General features: G+C 37.7%; 1 protein-coding gene across 2 annotated transcripts in view; it reads right to left on the reverse strand.

The window, feature by feature from the left end:
* Window positions 1–21,814, reverse strand: part of DCN (decorin) — a 38,854-nt gene extending 17,040 nt beyond the window's left edge. Inside the window, exons 1-3 of one of the 2 annotated variants that reach the window (XM_041409821.1) lie at window positions 21,637–21,814; window positions 17,291–17,526; window positions 1,942–2,054 (exon numbers count right to left, since the gene is read on the reverse strand). In XM_041409821.1, coding sequence (XP_041265755.1) covers window positions 1,942–2,054; window positions 17,291–17,498 — 321 coding nt within the window. In that variant the 5' untranslated portion in view covers window positions 17,499–17,526; window positions 21,637–21,814. Of the gene's footprint in view, window positions 1–1,941; window positions 2,055–17,290; window positions 17,527–20,786; window positions 20,810–21,636 lie in introns of those variants that run through there. The other variant, XM_041409823.1, reaches the window with a different exon arrangement.
* Between the last annotated feature and the right edge of the window lie 2,481 nt (window positions 21,815–24,295).

The following is a 24,295-nucleotide window of genomic DNA, read 5'->3' on the forward strand; positions in this document are numbered from 1 at the left end:
ATGTATGATTTCCAGTGGTCCCTAAGCATGCCCTGAGTAGTTTTGTGAGTAAGCCAAACAAATAATTTCTTTCTTGAGGAGTTACTAATTTAGTTCACTATTAAGTTGTATCTGTTTAGAAAAAATTCAAAGAAAACAGGAAAAAAAGCCCAAAACAAATAAAGAAAACCCCTTAGAGTTAACTTCAATGAGATAAAATAAGTTCACAACAGCATAGCTCACAGCAGGAGACCTGGACCTGGACTAAATGCCAAGTGGGTAGAAGTCACTGGGAGCAGTGATTTTCATCTGCAATACCATGCTCTGACTCATGTAATACAGTGTCATGAAGAAGGATTGCCAAAAGATTAATTTCACTGATAAGAATTTTGTCTCTTTTAGCACCTCATAGATAATCTTCACTGAAAACACAGGACTTCTTTCCAAGGTGGAAGAAAACCAAAACAAATGGGCAGGAACATTTTACAGTGTCAAATCTGTCCTGTAGCCAAAGAAGGGAATTGAAAAAAAAAAATCTGGGGAACAAATTATCTCATTCTTAAACCTAGTCCTCTGAAATGTGATGTGGAAGAACATGTTTTGTTGTCTTTAGAGGTTATCTCTGGAACTAGATCAACTAGACACCTATGCTAAAATTAGATGGCATGAACCTCATCATGATTCACTCATGCAGAGCCCTTCACTATGGACAGTCTGGCATTCTTTTTTTTTTTTTTAAATTTTCTTCTTGATGTTGCATTTAAACAAATATTTAAGATGGACTGTGGAAGAAATTAAAAGAGGTAAAATTGTATAGGTTTTTTTCCCAAGTATGAGTGTTTGAATGTAGATTCTTGTTTGAAACAAAATTCTTCGAGTGATGATATTGGCACCACTTATGGATAAAAAATTGGGAATTGGCTTCTTGTTTGTAAAAGAATAGAATAGAATAGAATAGAATAGAATAGAATAGAATAGAATAGAAAGAGGCTGTAAAGAACCAGGCAAGAAAAGCCAAATAAGATATTGCTTATAATAATAAAGGATCAAATGGAGGAATACACAGAATGAGTTGTTGAAAGCCTAGAAAATAATATTTTCAGGCATATGCCTGAATTAGGATATTACTTTCAGAAAGAGAAAATTACCTTTTTCTGCTCTGTAAAGAAAAATATTTCAACAAAATTTAGACAAAAGTATGAAGTGTGTATTTTAAAAAGTTGATTAAAAAACTATAGACAGGGAGGAGGACCTCAGACAGAGCAAAAAAAAAAAAAAAAAAAAAAAAAAAAAAAGAAACAGAGAGGAAGGTAGCTGTCTGATGGAAACTTGGAAAAGAAGAGGTGAACCAGAAAAAAAAATAGTCACAGAAACCAGGAAGGAAAATATTTCAGCAAAGAGGAAACCAGGCAGAAAGTGTTAGAAGAGACTGGCAGGTAGAGAAGGATGAGGATGAAGCTTTGCTAGGAGAAGGTTATTGCAAAAACACAATTTCATCGTAGTGCAGGGGGCAGAAGAGAAATTTGGAAAGATTCTTGAATTAAAATTAGTACAGAATGTCTGCTGACAAACGTGGCACATAGAAATCTCTGTGAGCTCAGAGGTAGGAGGGGAAAGAGTACAGTAAGAAGTGAGTGAGGTGGCAGGGTTGAGATGGAAATAACCAAGTAACTGTGCCAAAGAGACTGAGAACATAAATAAATATCAGAGAGGAGCTATGGTGGAGATCAGGGAGCTGAATGGACAGGAGACAGGTATGAAGGGCTGAAAAGAGGTGAGAAACTTCTGTAGTTTGGCAAGAAATCTTGCAAGAGAGAAATGGGGATAGAAATAAATAGGCTGGGCTGGTGGAGGAAGATCACAAATTATTTAATGAGTTTTCCATAAAAAATGCATTACCAGACCAAAGTCACATTTTCTCCCCATTTTTGTTGGTAAATACCAGTTAATTTGCACACTTACATGAAGATTCTTCAGGTTCTTGAAATCTCCTTCTTTAATTTCAGTGATTTTGTTGTTCTGTAAGTCCAGCAGGGTTGTGTCTGGGGGAAGGTCTTTTGGCACCTTTTCCAGACCTAGTGACAGTGGAAAGAACAATTAACTCTGAATGAAACTTTAAATAAGGGACAGTGCCTTTCTTAAAAGCATTTTTCTTTCAGTAAACACCATTTCTAGAACTAATTTCCTGAAGCAGCTTATAAAGACTTATTTGAAAGTGTTTCTGTCTCCAGCCAGTCAAAGAGAGTTTTATTTTGCTAAGTTGAACCAACATTTATTTATTCACATTTCCATTATGCCTTTTCTGAGAAAATGTCTGAGGTATGGCTTGAAGCAAAGGATTTAGTTTGGGAAAATAATTTCTAACATGTTTTATTCCACTGAATTGTGTGAACAAAAATCCTTTAAGACAGAGATATAGTATTTATTATTTTCACTGGGTGTTAGCTTTTGTAGACCTACTTTTAAAAGGTACTAGGTTTTTTGAAGGAAGGATGAGAGTTAATGATAATAATTTCCAGAAAAAATACAGTTTGCTTGACAGTAACTGAGTAAATTGCAGTAAAGTCCACCTTAAAGAAAACCCCAAACTACCAATCCATCTCCCCCTTTTCTCTGAACTGAAACTTTGTCCAAGTTTTCTGGAGAACAAATCTCTTGGTTTCACTACAACTGCCAAAAGAACATCAGACAGTTTAAATTAAAGACTCTCTTTGGGACTATTTTCTGAATAGCTGATATGTAAGTCTGATGAAGTCATGGAAATGAAATTATTTAGTGTTAAATAACACTTGCTTTACCCAGCTTTCCTTTCATACTGTGACTTGGAATAAAACAAATCTTTTACAGTCTGATTTACTCTGATTTACCACAAAATTAAAATGTTTGGTTCTAACTAGCTTTTTTTTTTTTTTTTTTTTTTTCTTTAACAAAATGTGAAATGCTAAATGAATAGTTGGTAGGAAAAAATTTCCAGACACTAATAAAATCTCTATATGGGCATGTATCAGAAGTGGAACTTCTCTGGGTAAAACTGCCTTTTTACCAGTAAAGGTTTTAACTAGTATTCCTGAATCTGCATTTGAACTCTTCTGGGAAAGATCTATCTTTAAGCATTTCCAATGTCTCCCCAGAACGATGGTGAACTGCACAATATTCATCTCAGAGGAAAGCTATATCCCTATATATGTTATTTTTTTAAATCTGTATGCTAATCCCAAGCATGGCATTCAAATGCAGTGGGAGGTGCTTCCCAGAGATAAGCTGCTTTGCCCACCATGGCTGTTGAGATTCCATGCCTGGAGATGCTCCAAAGTTGTCTGGATACAGCCCCAAGCAACCCCCTAAGCAGGGGAGTGGCCGAGATGTCCTCAAGAGCTGATGCCAAAATTCAACAATTCTGTGATTCTGTGGTACCTAATGCTTGTCAAAAATCTGTTCTCACACACAGAATGTTGCTTTCTCTGTCAAAATCTTGCTATGTGTAGCAAAACTCCTTCTCTTTCAATCCTTTCTTAGAATATATGTGTCTATATGTAAAGAGAAAAGTATGGTAAGACAAAAAAAATTAAAATATTTGGATCAGATTTTTATTAAAACTGAGTGCAATAAAAATTTGCCTGAGTTTTAATTACACCAGAAGTGAAAAGTTTTAAAAAGCAGAATCATATGGCCTGGGATGAACTAGTAAAACTTCATAAACTGAAACCAGCCAAAACTCACATCTCATCCTGTTTACCTTACTGATGTTCAGTGCACAAATATTTGATACAGATTAAGATTGTTCATATTACTAAAATAACTTTTCCTCATTTAGGCATGGACTTTGTTCTTGCTTCAACAGTTGCAAAACTCTCATTGCTTCCAGAAGTGTAGTACTGGAGTTCCAAATATATAAGAATATGATACTGTATAATTTGCATGTTGGTTGTCTTTGGACAGTTTCTGTCTTCAGTGAACAGGACTGATGTCAGCAACTAAAAAATTCTTTCCCAAAAGAAACTGCTTTTTCAAGACCATAATTTTGTTATAACTTTCTACAGTCTAGCAACTTCTATAGCATTCTTCACATATGAAAAAAACAAACAAACAAACAAACAAACCATCCTTTATGGGATGCCCTTGAAACACACTTTGTAAGAGCACTTGGGGAACACTTGGCTCGCCACTGAAGGGATAATTTGCCAGAGACGAAACTTCACACACAACTTTCAGCTGTAATTTTCAGTTTCTAAAAGCTTAAGTGTTATTCATTAATATGGTAGAACTGATAATTTCTCAGAGCAATCAAGTTAGACTTTCAATGTTTCATATGATAAAGATAAGACAAATTTGATAATCAGAAATCCATTTCTGAAAATTATTTATAACATTGTTTTTCCATCTTGTACTAGAAACTAGAAGGATGTACAATACAATAATTAGCTCTGCATGCAGAGTATAATTGCCATCACTTGAAGAGTTTAACTCTTTCTATTACCTATCCCACATATATTGTAATGCATTTCCTCAAGCTGTTTTTTAAAACCAGCTCTAGACATTATATTTCTTTTTTTTATTGACTGTTGTGGATTTTGAAGAGCAAAGTGTAGATGGGTACAGGGTGCGTACCAGCTATTGAGGAGACCTTGCATTATCAGCAAAACAATTGAATACATCCTCCAGCTGAAACCTACATCAGCTAAAACTCTCCAGTGGAGGAAGAGTTTATAAATGGGTGAACCTGGACAACGACCTGCAAAATTTAAATAATTCAGGAGACTAAACTGCATTTGAGGTGTAACCAGGTCCATATCTAAGCTGCTTCAGCCTGCAGCTCCAGGTCTCTGCATAAGTTGGTGAGCCTCCAGAGAGATAGATGCAGGAGGAGCATTGGTGTGCTGCTAACTCATGCCTGTGCTGCAGGCTCCCAGCCTGGAGAGCAAAGCTTCAAACCTTTCTGGTCAGCAGCAGCCAGCTCAGATGAATGGGACAGCCCGAACTGATGTGGCAGAGTGACAGAGTTTAAATCAAATGGAGAAAATTGTTATCCCACTGGAAGCTCAGATGGCTCCTGGGATAAAACTGTCATGTCCCAGAAAGATTTTTTTGGTTCTTCTGTCTGGGAGACAGAAGTTTAGAGAGTAATTGTGGGCTGTCCTTACTACTCATTTCTGAGAGGCTCAGGAGATGCTCATGTACTTCTGAAGCCATGTTGTACGGTGTGTTCACACACCCACTTAAAAATGACTTCTGGTGAAATTTATGTAATGCCAACCAAAAGGAAAACTGGTGTCAGAAAATATCAGCTGAGTTTCCTCTCCATCATTTTAAGAACAGTATACACAGGCATTCCAGCTCTTGTCTGTGATGTTTTCATACATTAAAACTTGCTTCTTGAAAAGCCATATGAAGATCTCTCATAGCAGTCTGAGTTTTTATGCCAATAATCAGTTCTACACAGTTTGGTATTCAACTCCCTGGAAGAATTTCAGGCTTCTAATTCCTAAAATTAACTTATAACTGATTAAAAATTTAGCTTAATCTGTCTTTCCAACATAAAATTGAAAATACGTATGTACATATATCTATGTATTTTATACATATTTTATAGGTATAAATCACAAATATATTCTTTTAAATTTTGGTCAAATAAAACTAAGTCAGTTATTAGTAAAGTTGATAAATAAATTTAAAAAAAATAAATTCATTCACAAATAAGATTAAATTATATAGCTCCACCCTTCCAAAATTGTTGTTTACACTGTGATTAAGAGCTTAAATGTTCTGGAAATAAAAGAGATTTAATTAAGCAGTTCAGGTATCTTAGTCAAAATACCCTTTTGATTGTGCACAAAAATATTTCTTTGGGAGAAATCATTACTTCCTTACAGGAGCTTAACAGCCATCAGTTCCTGTAGCCCAGCTCAGATCTTTAATATCCCTCATGAATCTTTAGCAGCAGAAATTTCCTACTGTTCTGCATTATCAACCTGGAGGAAACAATTATTCCCACCAGTATACATTTACATGTGTAAAAATGTGCTCACATTAAAACACACAAAGAACAGAATAAGCCAGAGAACTACAAAATGGCAAAAAATTGTGTAAGGAAGTTTGGATATTTCCTTTTCTTAGGATAAGTTGAGCTTTCATGATTCATGACAGAAGTTTTCCTAACTTTTTTGTACACTTCCTTGCTACACAATAGATATTTGAGATAACATGCACCATCAAAATTTATTCCATAAAATCCAGAATAATTGGATTGTTATCCAGTTTCTTTCTCACACAAGAAAGACTCATCCACAGTCACCTTTGATGGGGAGATGTTACATGGACCAGGAATCCCCACGTAGTGGGAGGTTGGAGAAGGTAACTTTGCAGAAATCAAGCTTTTCTCTGTGGGATTTTATCCTTGTAGCCTTTTGTCATCATTTCTTAAGCAAATGGCAGCGTCTGTCTGTTTAGCTGTGATTGCGTCACCTCCTGGAGAGGAATGAAGGTTGGTGGGCCTGGAGATTTTATGAGATGGGAAATGAGGGAGAGAAGGGCCAAGACTGGTATAATTCACCCCTTACTTGGTCCCTGAGAGACAATCAATCAGTGGCTAGCCTTCTCCTGTGCAGCACTGCACCAGCCCAACTAGCACATGCTGCTCTTTAGCCGGCCAAACAGGTGTAGGAAATACAGAAAGAATTTGGGAATAGTGTGAGGATGCTCTGGGTTTTGGTATACACAGCAGGCTTTATTATTTCTGCAGCTGAAGGAATAACCTGCTCAGCTACAGGAGCTGAGATCAAGTGGCCATGGAATCTTTTAAACCACAAAGGGAGAATTTTGAACACTCCTGGCTATGCAGAGGTTTCAGTTTGCTGCTCCAGCTTCTCGGCAGCAAGAGCCACAAGTTAGTCTGCACCTTGGCATGGAGCCACATTTCTGCTGAAGCCATACGACTGTGCAAAAAAGGAATGCAAGATTTATGGGGCCAGCGAGGGAGACCAAGCAAGTAGAAGTCTGAGTCTGCAGCCCAGAGATGAGGACGCTTTCCTGACAATTGCATCTTTCCCACACTGGGACCACAAAGCCTAAGTAACAAATATGTGAGCAGTGACAGTAATAAACAATTTTTACAATTTTGTGGTTTGACTTTTTTGGTATCTTTAGGGTATTTTGGGAGGTTTTTCCTCCACCTATCCATTTTAAAAGCAGCAGGGACGGGGCTTATTCCTCTGAAAAAACCTTTGCTTTCCCAGCTGGAGAGCACGGGCCAAAAGGCAGAGAGACATCTGAAGGCTGTAGCTCAGATACATGTGTTATTACATTGCAACACTTACGATTATTATCACAGGGGCCATAAAATGGGGCTGGTTTCAAGACTCTCTCAGTTTCCGCAAACAGCTGCTGCCAGCTGAGGAATTTGGACTGAGCTCTGTGTAATTCCCAGCCGTGATCATCCGTGGCTGCACTCCCAGTGGAGGCAGCCTCTTCACCAGCTGCCTGGGCTGTCTCTGCCGTGTGCTCTCCTTGCTCCTGGCCCAGCTCTGCTGCATCCCACTGCAGGACAGCAATTCTCCCAGGGATGAATGACCTTAGCAATGCCCTGAGTGGACTCTGGGGCAAACGAGGCGAAAGACAAGTTTACAGGGTGCAAGTTTACAGTCACGTAAAAATAACTGGATCCAAGGACTGCTTTCTGGAAGGATGGCAAGGAACTGCTTTGACTTAGAAAAGTTTACTGATACTTTCCCAGGCTATGTGCTACAGTATTTACTGGAAATTTGTTCTCTATTGTGTGGGATTTGCAAATAGGAGTAATTTCATTATTTGCATCCATGAAATAAGAAACAATTGTCTTTTTCTACAGACTAGTATCCATTGCCTCCTTCTCTCTCCCACTTTCAAACTAAAAGTTCCTTCTCTACTTTCTCCACTCTTGCTATTAAATAAGCAGTATTTTTTTTTTCTAACAGATTTTAAAACCACAATGGAATGCATAAGATTCTTAAAATATATATTCTTGAAGATGATTCACAACCATTATTTAGATATTTTTCCTGTTCAGCAGTCTGAAAGTCTCATAAGGTCCATTTTAGGCTTATTTTTATCCCAGATTATTGTTTTTGTATATGTCTGACCCTTCCCATTGGAAAGAACAGGAAAACAAACTCCATTCCCTGCTGAGATAGCCCCTCACAAGGGTAGACCTACTGACCTATTACTACATGAGTATTCTTTCCCCCTCAAATATTTATAACTTTGCTCTGAGAACAGAGTGAGAAACGCAGAAAAATGGAAACAAATTCACACACACTGAGATCAAATGCATAGTTCTCCATTGTGTTAGTGCTAATAATTATAAAATCCCTAGCAAAGGTATAAAAGTGAGTACATGGCTTTATCTGCTCTTTTCCACCTCCACCCACTCTGAGTAGTGAACACATATTTCAAAGCATAATGAATATTGCAAGCCACAGCTGTTATGAATTATTTTTCAGTGCTAGTCACATTTTTGGTATAGATAGAGTTATTCTCCTGGCTCCAAAAGTTAATAGCTAAGAGTAATGACACATTTTTGAAGCTAAAATTCATGCAACTTCTACTTCTGACTTTTAATTACAATGATCCCAAATGTATATGCCTTCTGAAGAACACTAGCACTTTAGATAGACAGAAAAATATTCTGAAGCAATCTTTAGACTTCAGGGATTAAGACATTAAGTGAAATAAAAATCAAGTATTATGAGTTTTCTAGTTAACTCCTGGAATCATCAGTTTTACATTTCCCACTGCCATGGTTGCAGACATGAAACATCCCATCAGAGAGCAGCAAGAGACCCGTGTGATTCCTGCAATCTGCCAGCAGCGTGTGTAGGATGGCTTCACTCAAAGTGGATGCAACACAGATGTGCTATCTATGAGTACTCATGCAGTAAGGTGAAACATTTATTCCTTCAGTAGACATAAGAGAGCATTTCAGTGACTCAGAAAAGTGAGCATTATATATTATATATTATATATAGCAAATTATGTTTTGAATGACCCTTTGGAGTAACGCAATTTGATGTTTACCTCTGCTGCAGTTTATGTTAGCAACAGGCAACAGATGACAATTTGAGGATAGTTCCCTCAGTTTTTACTTTGGGATTTACCAGAATTGGCTCTAACATAATGTCATAAAGAATCATTTGGGGGAGATCTTCTCTGGTTTCAAGTAAACTTACCCCTTCCTATTCTGACCACATGGTCATTACACAGCCCTAGTTTATAACCTGAGGGCAGAGATATGTTCCTGGTTATTTCAGGTACTTCTAAACATAACACAGCAATTTTTCATAAATGTTTTAGAATTGTTGTTAACCTTCTCTCATGCAATCATAAAATGGAAGAAGCTGCTGTGGTCATGTCTGGACACAGAGAATAACAAACAAATTTTGGAAGATAATTTCCTGACTGAATCAGAGAATCTACAGACCTGCTAGCTCCTTCTTTCTGCTAAAGGGTGTTATATATACCCTTGCAACTCTTAGACATATTTCCTTTGTAACTCCTTTTATTTTGTCAGACATTTAGTGATAGAGCTTCCCCAGGTCTTCTGTAACTCTACCAGTCATCTCCAGCCCAGAAGATGTAAACTCTCTGCCACAGAGTGAAAGAATAAGAAAGAGAAAGCAAAATTTTATCCCCGAATCCTGAAAACATTAAGATTTTAATTAAATTCTTTGCCTTTGCTTCTATATCTCTTAGGTAGAGATATTCAGCAATGAGTTTGATTATTGCACCACTACGGATATTTTTCTTCCATGTCACCCTAAAATATTAATTCATTGACAAACTCTTTAGTTTCTGAGGTCCACTCTGGAGCAGTAGAAGGAAAAATATGCACTCTAGCATAGAAACTGAAATCATTCTAGACTTTCACGTTTTAGGTGGTAGAGGAGGGGCAAGCAGAAACTGGTTGTGGGATGTCTTATTGCACAATTCTGTTGTGCTAATGTTGTATTACAGGATCAGACTGTAGCCCCACTTACACTTGTACATGTTTTAAAAGCTGCGAAATTTCCATAATAATTTTTCCACTTGGGGTTTTTGCCATGAAGTCCTTAAAGTTGCCATTAGATGAGCAGAAGTGGTTTTTCACTTTCACTGCTATTTGTAAAATATAATTATTCCATTCTGTTTCTTATTAAAATTAAAACTGTAAGCATCCTCTCCTTAAGAGATTTTTGTAGAAACTAAAAACACTCCAAGTATGTCCCAGGTAACAAACAAAAGGATGGTATGGGATGCTCTCTTGGATGCTCCCTCATACCAATATGCATGCAGAGTACATAAATTCTTTAAATACTGCTTTTAACCTTTTTTGATTCCTATTGGCTGCACACGAGGTTTGCAGTAGAGTTGCCTATCTATCTATATATACATATCTATATAGATATATATCTATATATAAATGCAACCTTACTAAAATCAGCGTTATTTGTAGAGAGCTGTTTGAATCTCATAATTGGTTCCATAAGTTGAAAACTACAACACAAGTTCTATCTTTAATTTTTATTTCCTCCCAAAAAACCCATGCAGGCACGGTCCTTAGTTTTGAGATCCCTGTGTTTGGGTGTTTATTTTTTCCACCTCTGTCTTTGCAGAGAAGCCCAATAGCAAGTTCTACTCTTTTATTCAGCCTGGAGAAGAGGAGACTGAGGGAAGACCTCATTGAAATTTACAACTTCCTCATGATGGGAAGAGGAGGGGCGGGGACTGATCTCTTTTCTGTGGTGATCAGTGACAGGACCCAAGGGAACGGCCTGAAGTTGTGTTAGGGGAAGTTTAGACTGGATATTTAAAAAAGGCTCTTCACACAGAAGGGGGTTGGGCACTGGCACAGGCTCCACAGGGAAGGGGCCAGAGCACCAACCTGACAGAGCTCAAGAATAACCTGGCAACATTCTCAGGCACATGGTGCGAATCTTGGGGCTGTTCTCTGCAGGGCCAGGAGCTTTACTTTGATGATCCTGATGAGCCCCTTCCAACTCAGAATATTCTGTGATTATCTGTCTACTTTCATAGTGTAAAGGACTACAGTGCTCTGTGGGAGCATAAAAAATACAATACAGCCAAAGAGACATATAATTCCAGCATTTGTTAATATTTTTTGTCAGGGCAGACACGGAAAACAGGATGAATAAATTTTTTAAAAATTACAATATCATTTGAAGAACACTGGTTTTGGTTTGAACTTTAGAAAAAGACTAAAATATATTCAGAAAAAATATTTTATTTTCCTGTAACCTGATGATCTTCTTTTGGACCCTTGTTTTTAATCAAAATTCAGTGCATGTGTAAAGCAAAATATAGGCCACTAAGTGCAAATTTGATAAGGCTGGGACACTCCAATCTGGGTTTGAAATTGGTGTTTTGAAAATCTGCTTAAAATTAGATTTACAAAATACCATGGCGACTGGATTGTGTGAACAGTGTTTTTCTGGAGAGCTGGGTGCTAATACCAGAAGTTTCTTGCTGTTATCCTTGATGACTTCACACAAGACCTGATTTCCTGGATCTCCTCCTTGTTGCTATGGGTATTCAATGAACACTGGGAAGGAGCATTTGGGCTCTTTATCTCTTACTTGGCTGAGAACCCTCCACAATTAAATACCAGAGGCTTTTTGTTGTGAAAACACAGGTATTTTTAAAATATCTGTATCCCTTACCAAGTAACACTCCCTACAAATGTGTTAAGAACATAACACACATACCAGTCACACCTGTTAGTCCATAACACTAGGTCATGTAAGGAATGATTACTTAGCATGTTTTAAAATTTTTAAAATTGTAATCACCTAGAATCATTTTTAATTTACTCACATTTTACTAGCTATCTATTAGCTATTTATTGTTGCATTGGGAGATTTTAGAAACGAGCCATTGTGGCAGAGCAAGCCAGAAAACAGTCACTTCTTGTATCACTTAGACTGGCCCGCTGCATTTCCTTTCCTGCCACCAGGCTTTCATAAATGGCATTTCCAAGTCTGAAGCAAGCAAACAAATCTAAAAAAACTTTGACAAAAAAAGAAAACATACAAAGCTGATCACTGTTCCTTGGAGTAAGCAGTAAATAAGGAAGGGATGTACTTAGAGTGACTTAATTTTCATCTAAGATCATGTTTATCAGGTGAAAATGGAACATCAGTAATTCAGGGTGTGATGCAAGAAGGGCTAACTTTTACTGTCACACTGGCACAAGATAATGGCTTTTTGTTAATATAAAGTACTCTACATCCAGGACAATATTTTTTTCTTGATAATTTTCAAGAACATTTTCTAATTATTGGATTCTTCATTTAATAATTTTTCGGAATGTACTCAACACAGGGCTTTAATTCATGATTTTGAACTTCCAGAACATCCCCAAAATTGTATCAAAGCAGAGTATATGCAAAAAAAATTAATAATCCATGCCAAATTTATGACAAAACAAAGATGGCAACATGGGCTTATTTTTTTCTTGCCTTAATTTTAAAAAACATAACTTCATTAATCTGAAAGTAAGTTGTATAACCTCCAGTGGTCATTGCCCTGTCTGGCAGTTTGGTTCTCCAAAAGGGATGTTTCCATCACTGACATCCACCTTAGACAGGATGAACCCCTGCATGGGCAACCCAACTCACCCAATGGCTATGAAAGGCAAGCAGACCACTTTCAGATCCTTAACATCCTGTGATAATTGGAATAGATCCTCCAGTCTGACCTTCAACATGTTGAGGGTACTCCAATTCACCCAGCCAGTATGTGGAATGCCCAGGCTTGTGCCTGCTGACAGCCTAAGTTATGCTGGGCTAAACAATGTCAGTTTTAAGGCCAGGTCTTGTGATGTAGATGCTGTTCTCAGTATGTTACAGAATATTTTCCCATATTTCATGGCTTCTTTTTTAATAATAATAACTTAGTAAATGATCCAGTTCTGTGAAGCCAGGGGATTTCATGAGAGTATCGGCTTTTATTGAACATAAAAGGAGTAAGACTTTAATCTTTATTGTAAGAAGAAAAAAACAAAAAAACAACCACATAAAAAATGAAATAACTTGTCCTAAAGGCTCATCAGCGACAATGTAAATTTACAAAAACTTTTTTATTTAAAAGTTGTGTTTGTTAATGCCTGGCCACTTAAGGATCTGTTCTTTTTTTTATTGCATATTTAGCAACTTATAGGATTTTGAACTGATCATTTAGCTTTAAAGATTGTGTTTCAAAACAAGGTATATTGAAAAAGAGTTAATTTCCTTTATAGTGAAAAATGAGGTTCTCACATGGAGTCAAAATCAGAAAAATGGGTATTCAGATATTTCTGGAAGATTTCATACAGTGAGAAAAATTATCTTTTGCCAACAAATAAATTGCTATGTTATGATGGTTCAAGTGTTGAAGAGCCATCAGTTGATGTATATTGAGACACTCTATTTGTTCAGATAAACTGCCTCATGTTACCAGATAATAATTACTGATAATACTTCACATATCTGTGAGCCTTTCATCTCCTGATCTCAAAGTGCTTTTCAAACACACCCTCCAGCATCCATGCTGAGCTCTAATGTACTATTCTTTATATCAGCTGGAGAAACCCTGCTCTTCTGAGCTGTGGGCAAAATTTGAATTTTAGCTGTAATACGGCTTGAATTTTGTTTGCAGACATGTGTCTCTCTCACACCTTTAGGAAACCACAAAACCTCCATGGATACTCCCAGTGACACAGATGGAGAGACCCCCACTATGCCCTGCAACTCTCCAAGGAGGGCAATCTCATTGCATCCTGTATAGAGACACTGCTCATTCAGAAGGGGCTGCTAGACTTGTCTGAAGGTGAAAGAAAGCTCTGACCACCACTTCTGAGTGTGCTTATGAAGCATTCTGCATCTGCTACAGGGATGAGTAATCACACATCAATCCTCCTGCCTACCAGGGCTCTCTGGGATGAACTTTACTTGAGCCTCCCCTTGGGAGGATGAGGCTTTGAATGGAACTGCTAGTTCTTGCTAGGGTTTCTGAGAGGTGTGTTTGCCTGCCCAGCTGACTGCACATCTTCCCTGTACATAATATTTAGAACAGGAAAAGTGACCTCTGAGCAGCTACACCAGTTTCTCCCCACCTGTACTGTGCTCTAATAAGGAAGATATCTGTGGTTTCTATGGAAAGCCTGGATATAGCATAGCAATGCATCATACCGAAGCATGATCAAAAAGTGAACCTGTGGCTCCCCTTTAACAACAGGAGGTAGATTAATAAAAGGCAGCACTCTTATAAAGGTAGCACAGTGGCCTTCCTTGATAAGATCCTTGAGCCTTTTGCAAAGGCAATACATCTCATCAAATGTAGGCAATGAGGTTCTGCTTTTGATCCATCAGTAACCAAAAATTAGAGAGAATTCTTTTTCAGGATGGGAGAAGGCAGCAGTATCCTTCTTGTCAACTCAGCTCTTGGATGGGAGGCAAAATCAATTAATTTGTAGGTGTGTGTTTAGGAACATGTGAATGAAGTTTAAGACTATAAGAATGCAAAAATTCAGCTGACAAGAGTGTAATTGGACTACTGGGAATTTTTGTTCACTGTTTTTATTGAACTTGGATTTTGTTTTCTTTGTTATTGCCATCCAGTGCTCATGAGAAAAGGGACAAACCTGATCTCTGGACTCTGGATTCAACAGTCCTCCTGTGGTTTATTCACATAATCCTGTGTCAGATGGTTGTTTTTTTCCTTATGAAGTAAGAATCTTCAAATAGCAAATGCCCATTTAGGCACAAAATAAACAGGCTGAGAAAGAGGAAACATCTCCATATGTTGCCCATGTTAGGGTCCTCCAGCTGCCTTGCTTGGCATGTCCCCTGCACTCATGTGCTCATGGCTGTAAATGCTCCTTCCATGCCAGAAAGTGAGTAGGGTAAAGGATCCTGATTCAGGTTTCAACTTTCCTTTGTGAGAATTTAGGAAGGTCTTAATACATCCTTGTGAGGACTGTTGTTATTGCCTGAAATTTTTCTTCAACTAGTACCCATGGGACTAGATGACTAAATTTAATAATTTTGGAGGACGAATTTGGTTGGGCTGGAAAAGCCTAAAGCTAAAGGGAAAGGCAGGCGAGGAGCACAGGTTAATAGGGAGGCAGAACTGTCACTGCTGGTGTCATGCCTTCCATGTGCAAATGGCACTCCTGATCCCTGAAACACGAGCATCCTTCATCCCATAGCTCAGGAGCACGAGGTCACCACCAAAGTTTGCAGCAAAGGCTAGCAACTGCCTTTTCTCAAGTCAGTAGGTAAATATGACTTTACCTGGGTGTGTCACACAGAAGTGAATTCAGAAGAGTAGAGGGCAGGTTTGCCTGTAGCAGGTGACACACAGCTCTCCTGTCCCTGCTTGCAGGGCAGCCAGCAGACCTGTGTCTTTATGAGCCTCCCAGCAGCGCCATGTCCCATCAGGGTTGCGACAAAGATGGGTGGAACTTAATGCCAAGGCTGGCACTGCTTGATAAATATTTCCTTGAGCTCTGCCAGGGAAATATTATTTCTTTATTTTTCAGGCCTGCATATTTTGAGCCCAGAGAGATTTCTTTTCCCAAGGGCTGGATGTTATCAGCCCAGCTGATCCAAAAGCGCAATCTTTTCATTGCATGATATGCAGCATGTGGGTTTAAAGAAAGCTCAAAATATATCTCTGTCTTTTCACCCCACTTGAAATTATCTGAGAAACACTGACCTGGGGCATTAATTGCTGTATTTCTGAGTCTCCTTGTCAGTATGGGACCCTACTAACCCAGAAGTATCTTATGCAATGGACTGTAAACCACGTGTGTGTGAAGAAGTGCATGACCACAGGAGCAAGTACGGGTCACACATGACCACAGGTCCCTGTGTGAATGTCTCTACTTTTTCACCAAGTGAAAGCTCATTACATTCTGCAGAATTGAAGCAGACTGAGAACAAGTTCTCCAAATAACTTAAATTCCATCAGCATTACTAAGTATAACAACAATAAAACCTAAGACTTTCATGGCATGTGGGGCAACCTCCTCCCCACTCCCCACTCCATGTTTGCTCTCTCTGGCACCTAAATGGTTAAAAAAAACCCCAAATGTCTTTCAAGAGGGACAGTACTGTGGAAGCTGTCTGAAAGTATGGCTAGGTTAGCCTGCTCTGTTTTGTGCAGCTTGGCTTGCTTTGTTCACTGGGTCTTTGCCAAACATATCTATTGCATAATTATGTGGCTCACTTTAATAAATTCACAGAAGTTTCTAGGGGTGTAGCTAAAGTTTCCCCTCCCTTCTGTAATTATACAAACCCCAACACAATGAAACACAGGCCCTAATTGGTGGATTTTTGCCCTGATTTACAGTAATTATCAAAGCAAATATTATAACAGGAAAATAGAAACATCTAGCTGTACATTTAAAGAGCGAGGAGGACTAAAAGAAAAAAAGCTCTGTAAAATCATGAGAAGTTATTTGTCCTTTCTTTTGTGAGCAAAACCAACTCTAATTGATTTTCTGCACTGTACATTAACTAAGACTGAATTATACTGGTTTAAACTAAGAACAGTCTCACTGAAGTCAATTTCATTACTTGAGACTTTTCTGCACGGAAAAGCCAAATGATGGCAGACATGGTTTCATATCCTGCTACTCTGACTGTGCACACAAGCCCCTCCCTTACATAAGGGAGTAAAAAAGTTTGTGAGAAATTTTCTCATGGTTTCAGTTTATATAATGGCTCAGAAAGATATTTAATAAGGAATTCCATGCTGTGTTCATTATTTTGGTGTGTTTCCAAGCTCTTTACTCCAAAGAGCTGGTTCCAGGATATATGATTCAGTTGCTTATTTCATGCTCATATATTCCTATGGAAATGAGATGACTTCAATGTTGAGGTACTAGACAGTATGATCAAAGGTGTTTGGACCTTGGACCACACAATTTAGAACCTTTTAAAATATTTCCATCCCCACACCTGACTTCACTGCATTTATTGAATATTAATCTGAAGGAACGCTTTGAAAGGTTATTTTCTCTGCAAGAGAAATCTGTGCCATTTCAAAGAACAAAGGAAATGCACACATTCAAAATATACATTTAAAAAAAATCAAACATTCTTCATGGTCACAACAATGCCCATCTTGCCAGGGTTTTGTAGCCTGCTTTGTAGAGTAAACTCTGGCTAACCGCAGCTGTAGCATAATTCTTTGGAAAAAGCCAGTTAGGGAGTGACAGTCCATGGCAGCCTCACCATGCCAGCTGCTAGCCCGTGCCTAGAATGTGAGCACAGAGCTCTGAAGGGGCTCTTGGGCTTACCTAGGTCAGAGCACTGCACCACGCGGAGATGGCACTGGCAGCGGAAGGGGCACACCGGTCCAAACCCGGATATGACGGGATCATCCGTTGGGGCCATGTCTGCTGACCCCTCATCCTCCAGCATAAAGTCAAAGAGGCCCTGCTGGTGGAAGGGCTTGGCCAAGCATGCTGGCAGCAGGAGCACGAAGAGCAGAGCCAGCCTCCTCATGGCTTAGTTCATCGAAGCCCAGCAGAACCTAGGATTCAAAGCAGCGGATTAACAACAAAAGTAGCAGTTTCCCACAGCTGCACAGTTCCTCCTGAAGGAGGTCCAGCACATCCACCAATTGCATAACTGTTCCTTTCAATAGAAGAAAACTGAATTGTGAAAATAGGACAGTTATATGATAGAAGTCTGGTAACTGCTTGTCAATAGGCCTTTTTTTTGAAGGCAACTGTAAATACATCTGTTTGCATATTTTGAACAATATTTTTTAGGAACAGGCAGCACTGTCAACTTTGTTATGCAAAAGAGTCAAAGCAATAAGCCACATTTTCCATTTGCCTGTTTTCTGCCAGCGTAACAGTCTATTTGATTTCATTAGCATTTATTTCATAGCAATGGGTTTGACCCTAGGGACAAACCTGAGGTTCCCAAACTCACTGTAATTCAGTATTTCATGTCTTGAGAAATATTTTTAAGTGTTGGCTTGCTGTGTGTTTTAAATTATAGCCTAGTAAAACTGACTGAGAAAGAGTAGAATTTAGTGACAGGGTGGAAAGTGAGGGAAGATCTTTAGTTGTTTAACTGCATTATACTTCTTTTCTAGTTCAAACAGCACAATAAAAGGGAATACAATGTTGTGTTATATTGAGTATTCTTGGCTTTCTTTCTAAATTTTGACATCCACCCTGAGAATCCTCTGTTTTGCACTGCATAAACATTTGAATTGATGCTTGCAGTGCTGTCTGCACACTTTCTAATAGGACTTCAGGGCTTCATTCTGCAGACTTTCATGGTCAGGAGCAACTATATACAAGTAAGTGTTGCCGTAGATATTAACAAGAAAAGCTGCTTAAATACATGTTCTCAGGACTTAGGCCTAGATGCATTTCAACACACTCTAGCTTGTGCTACCTGTCTTGTCCATTAAGAAGAAATTGCACAACTGTTTGCAGGTTTTGTATCAAGGATGTAAAGACCAGCTATGTTTCTGAATATTATTTTCTTTTACTGTGTATTTTGTATAATGAAGTTAATATTTTACTAATTTTAATTGATTTTAAAAACCCACCAAAAAAAAACCCAAAAAAAACCCCAAAAAACCAAAAGCAAACAAACAGCCAAAACAAAAACAAAAACAAAAAAAAAAAAAAAAAACAATCAGCCAAAACAGAAACAAAAACAAAAAAAAAAAAAAAAAAACAAAAAAAACCCCAAATCTGCCTTCAAATTGCCAAGTGACACAATGGCAAACTTGCCATTTATTTAGAAGCTTTTTCTTAAAATGGATGGCATAGACCTAAATACAGATGTTGCTCTTTGTAATGAAAGCAAAAATGTCTATTTTCATCTTCAGGTGAAGATGAAGTGAGTGCTAGCTGGGATTATTTCTTTTTTTAGAAGTTATCTAACAGATTGGGGTGTGGTAGAGCATTTTTCAGCTCCATATTCATTATTGGATAAATAAACTGGGAGAGGCAGAAGAGAGGGATGGTCTCCCTCTCTACTTTGACATATGGAACCTACCAGGTGGATGACAAGAATGAACAGATGATATTAGGTGAGAGTAGTTTACTGAAGCCCACCTGTCTAAAATACTACAATCAGGTACTCTAAAAGGAATGCTTAGTGTTAAGAAAAAAGCTAAATATATAAAAAAACCCACGAGACTGGATTTAGATACAATTTATGTTGTGCCTGAGTTCATTTTCCTTTAAGAATTTCTACCTACAGGTGCCAATAATACAGTTCTCCAGAAACCTTTAGGTTTGTTTCTAGAGAAGATGATTAGGCTGCCTAATAAGATGTGCTGGTGTCTTAAATCACAGCCTATATTCTGTGATCTACCTGACAGAAAGCATGTATCTACTACGTTCAGACATCCCAAAGACTTCGAAGTGAAATCACACGGAGTAAAACACTGTTTATGTTGTCTCTTTCAGGGACATATTTGTTTTCTTAGTTGGACACAAAAGTACTTCTATTCCTGGAGCAGACACCTTACTTGCTGCATGTACTGAGGGGGATCACAGACCCAGCATCAGCTAGAGAGTTTATAGGACAGCCTGTCAGCCAGGGCTGTGTAAACTCATGACATGTAGCAGGGGCAGGCAGTGTCTCCATGTGGATCATCCTGCTTGCTTCCTCCTGCCCTGGCTGCCCCCTGACGCTGGGGCTGTGTCCCTTTCCCTCCAACGCCCCTGCCAGTGCAGGCAGAGTGCGCAGGGACATGTCAGGATGTCACAGCAAAGTGCTGCTAGTGCATGGCAGTGAGCTGTTTCCAGGGTTTCATCTAAAACATGACTTTTGAAAGAGCAATCATCATGTGCAAGTTATTGAAAATAACAATGCAATTTATTAATAATCTTAGATGAGAAGAAAAATTTTCTAAACCATCACCATTCATCATAATAAGCTGCCTAGTGAAAATGACTAATAAAATATTACCCCAGTACAAATTAATTTTCCAACTATATATTAACAAAAATAAAAATTGGGAATGCTGCACACTAATCCTTGAGTGACAGTGGCAGTCAAGACCTTTAAAGACCTTTCTGAGTCTTTTTTTTATGTATTAATAAATTTAAAAAACATTTTTAAATATTTAAAACTTCTGTATTCCATCTCAGTGTCACTACTGAAGTACCACCCATCCCAAGAATGCACAATCAGGATCTTATCCTGGAGTTTAACTACTACCATTCAGAAAAGCCAAAAAAAAAAAAAAATTTAAAAAAAGGCACTTTGGAAGTGTCTTCACACTTTGCTTCTTATTCACATTAATACTGGTGACTTCATTTATCTCAGTTAAACCCTGTAGCAGGCCTTTCCTTTGGTCCTTGTTTTGTAAAAGCTTTAATGAAATCAAAAAGAGCTGGCTATAAAGGAAAACTGTAGGACAACAAAGGAAATCAAGTATATAATCTGAGGATACATCAGAGAAAACAGTAGACACAAGCTACATATTAATCAGGATATAGGAACAGATATCTTCAGGCATATATGCATTCATTTTGCAGACACATGTATCTGTTCCTATTGTTTGTATGTGTAATTGAACATAAACAAAAGAAAAGATATACACAAAACTGTACTACCAAGAAATGTTTACACTTCACTTACAAAAAAAAGAGTAGAGAGGACAAAAAAAATCTGAATTCTGTGACACAATATTTATGTTTGCAGGATATAACTGTTTAAAATTCCTTTAATTATGTGTTTACAATGAAGAAGAGTTTTCCACAAGCAGAGGAAACTATACCATAGGCTTGGCCACATTTCATTTTAAAATACCTCTGAAAATATGCTCCATCAGTTCACGTCACCACTGTATTGGTGGTCTTCTTTTCAGTTTACCTTAATATTAAGGTTAAATTATTAGTTCACCTACTGTCAGAAATCTCTCAAAATTCCACAAAGACAAGCTAAACAATATTTTCCAGTTTCAAAACATTCCCCTCCATTTTATGTTTTGCCCATTTTGTGCAATAAAGGCTATATATGCAAACATAGGAGTTGGAAGTTTTAGAGAATAAAACTCTGTTAACAGGAGTTTCAACTGCATGAATTTTCTACTATTTCATTCATAAGAACGTTCTTTAATCACAATTCCCTTGTTTGTACCCTGTAACATAGCACTTTCTAACATTACAAAGGCATACACAGAGCCCGTTTAACTTACTGCTACGCTTTTTTTTTCTCTGAAATTGAAATTATATTCATCAGTGTCTGAAAAACATATGAAGAAACACAGGAGAAAGAAATCACAGAGTGCAGTTTAAAGCAGAAATGTAAGCACACACGCATTTTTTACACTCTCTATATCACCGATTCTAAACACTGGATTGCAGAGAATATACTGCTGTAAAAGTTTACAGCAAAGGAAAAGAAAGGACTATAGCAGTGCTTATACAAATCAAAACAAGAGACAGAACAGTCAAATAAACAGTAGGAAATCTGCAGTCTTTGAGAATGTATTCTCATGTTTCCAAGAAACAAAAGTGCTGCATAGAAAACTTAACATTACTAAACATTTAGAAGGATTTTTAACTTGCTTCTCTTAAAATTCAAATAGTTCTTGCCATAGATTTGCTCGAAGTTTTATTAGTGCAAAATAGTTCAGGAGAATTACTAAAAACCGTACCTTTTAATCCAGGGATTTGCAACAGGAGCTCTCAAAGCTGAGATGTAATTAAACTAAATATTCAACCCAGGCAGAAGGCTTTGCAGGTGTGGAAAGGAGGAGGGGGTAAATTCAGCTCAGTGGCTGTCACTTGGTGGAAAACCCTCCTGCTTCTATTCCATAGCACAGTTAAAAAATGTTTCTCTCAATGAACACAATCCAGGCTGACACCCACATTAGATCATATGGTAATGATATGTCTCCTGTATTGCAGCCAGGAACTTTATCAGCTCTTTTGCTTTCTTTTCCTCCTTTTTCCTTTTCTTTTGCTTTATTTCTCTTTCATCTGTTTACAATCCCAAACTACTTGCACATTATAAGACAGATTCTTAGCTATAATTCATCCTATTTACTTTATTTATGTCCCTACAACATATATTTAGGAAAGTTTTCTTGGTTTTAACTATGGGGGGTTTTACGACTCATTAATGAAAAAAATGTTTAGCTCTCCCTCTTGTTTATTGTATTTGGAAATCAAGGAAATTATATAAAATTAATCTTTGAGTTAGGCAAACTCGAGATTAATATCAGAAGAATAGGGTTAGCTTTTAGTAAAACTATTTAAACAGATATCAACCTGCCTTTGCTTATGCTATAATCATTGTCAAACTAAGTAGTATATAGTTTAATATATTATTATCTTGTCTAATAATAGAGTTTGTATGTATTTTTTCAAATGACAGCATGGTTTTGATATATATGAAAATCATGTTTTCATTAGTAAAATGATTCTAACATTTGTGGTTAGAGCTGCTTTATATAAACTTTGCCTTTTTTTTTTTTTTTTCCTTCACTGCCTTCTCACCAGGACAGCAAAACAGAGGGGAAATTAACTTTAACTGTTTGGGTTTTGTGTTGGTGGTTTTTTGTGTGTTTTACTTTTTTCAGTGGGTTTTTTTTTTTTTTTGTTAGTTAGGGTTTTTTTAAGAGGCAGAAGAGATTTCTTTTTTTTTTTTTTTAAACATAGGAGGAAAAATGCATCTGACTTATTGTTTAGATTCATATTTTATTTTAGTAATTTCTGGTTTTATGCAAATGTCACTAGAAGCCAAAATGCAATTTCTTTATTCCTACATAATTTTGAAAGTCTAGTGAACCGAAATGAGAGAAAATACAATAATTGCTATTTATTTAGTAATCCAAACACATTGTGAACATGTGTAGCCTCACTGTGCTGTTAGCTGTCCTGACTAAATACTGAAGGCTTGTGTCTCTGTGTTTTGACTTGCATCCTTTTTATTTCTGCCCCTAGGCAAAGACCAGGTGCAAATCTGAAATTAAAGCCTGTAAAATGATGCTTAAAAGAAGTCAGAATTTTTTAGAAACATAATAGACTCTTGAAAGTTTAGCTGTCCTCCTCATTTAAATTCAAGAAGAGCCCTTAAAATAGATCTTAAAATTGTTCTCCTCTGGTGGAAGAAAGCATGGTAGAATAATTGTCTGTTAGTTTTGGTCTCTGTAGAACAAAGGTGTAATCAGACATCTTACATTACAGATTCCTTATATAGCTCACTCTAAAAGTTAAGGATCAGTTATTCACCCCTAGTCCTTAAGCTAACTTCTTTTCCCTGCCTCTCCACTGGATTCAAGACTGCTAATGGTTTTTGTTGTGACATTTTCCTATATATGATTAGTGGTGTTCCAAGCTTTCATGCTTACAACAAAGCCTTATCTTTGTCCAGAAGTGTCGCCATGAGGCTTGCTGAAATCTTGGCTGCATCTTAGTAATGTCAGTTATTTGAACCTTGGTCACCAGCTGCATCTGGTGTTTAAAAACATTTCAAAGCAAGATTTTGATGAGGAACAGGTCAGGGTAAACTTGTTGTCAGTTTGCTTCACAAAACCCATTCATATCCTTTCACAGCAAAGCCTTAATACATTTGTTCTGATATCTGTCATGGGGTTGAAAGGTGCTGTAATTGAATGCCTCAGTAATTTCTTTGGAGGCAGGGTGGGGATGAACAGCCATCTCTCCTTCTCCTTGTCTTAGGCATTATTAGGATTCAAACCAAAATATGAAGATATAGGTGGGAACAGGTGGAGCACAGGGTGTCTGCTGGATGGACTGGGAGCTCTGTTTTCTTTCATGAAGTCCATCCCAAGAAGTTCAGAGGGGAAAAGGTGTTACGAGCTTTAGGAACAATGGAAATATTTATGCTACCTGTTGATACCCAGAAGTAGAAGAGTTCTGTGTTAGGTGTCCAACCCTTCCTGAAATGGAAAGTGGAGTTAGGTGGAACAGAGCAACTGAATGGGAGATGACTTATGACATTGAATGTTAATGTAATATCTTATTAATGGTTTTGAATTAAGGAATCACGGAATCATTTAAGTTGAAGAAGACCTCCAAGGTCATTGAGACTAAATTTTGACTGATCACCACCTTGTCAATTAGACCATGGCCCTAAGTGACAAGTCCAGTCTTTTCTTGAACACCTCCAGAGACAGTGATTCCATCACCTTGCTGGGCAGCCCATTCCCATGCTTAATCACTCTTTCCATGAATAAATTCTTCCTGATGTCCAACCTGGACATGCCCTGATGCAGTTTGAGGCTATTTCCCACTGCAGGTTGCCTGGGAGAAGAGACCAGCCCCCACCCAGCTAGTTTGCTGTTGAGA

This window comes from Onychostruthus taczanowskii, unplaced genomic scaffold (genome assembly GCF_017590055.1).
Source record: "Onychostruthus taczanowskii isolate IOZ18803 unplaced genomic scaffold, ASM1759005v1 scaffold31, whole genome shotgun sequence".
Lineage (NCBI taxonomy): Eukaryota > Metazoa > Chordata > Aves > Passeriformes > Passeridae > Onychostruthus > Onychostruthus taczanowskii.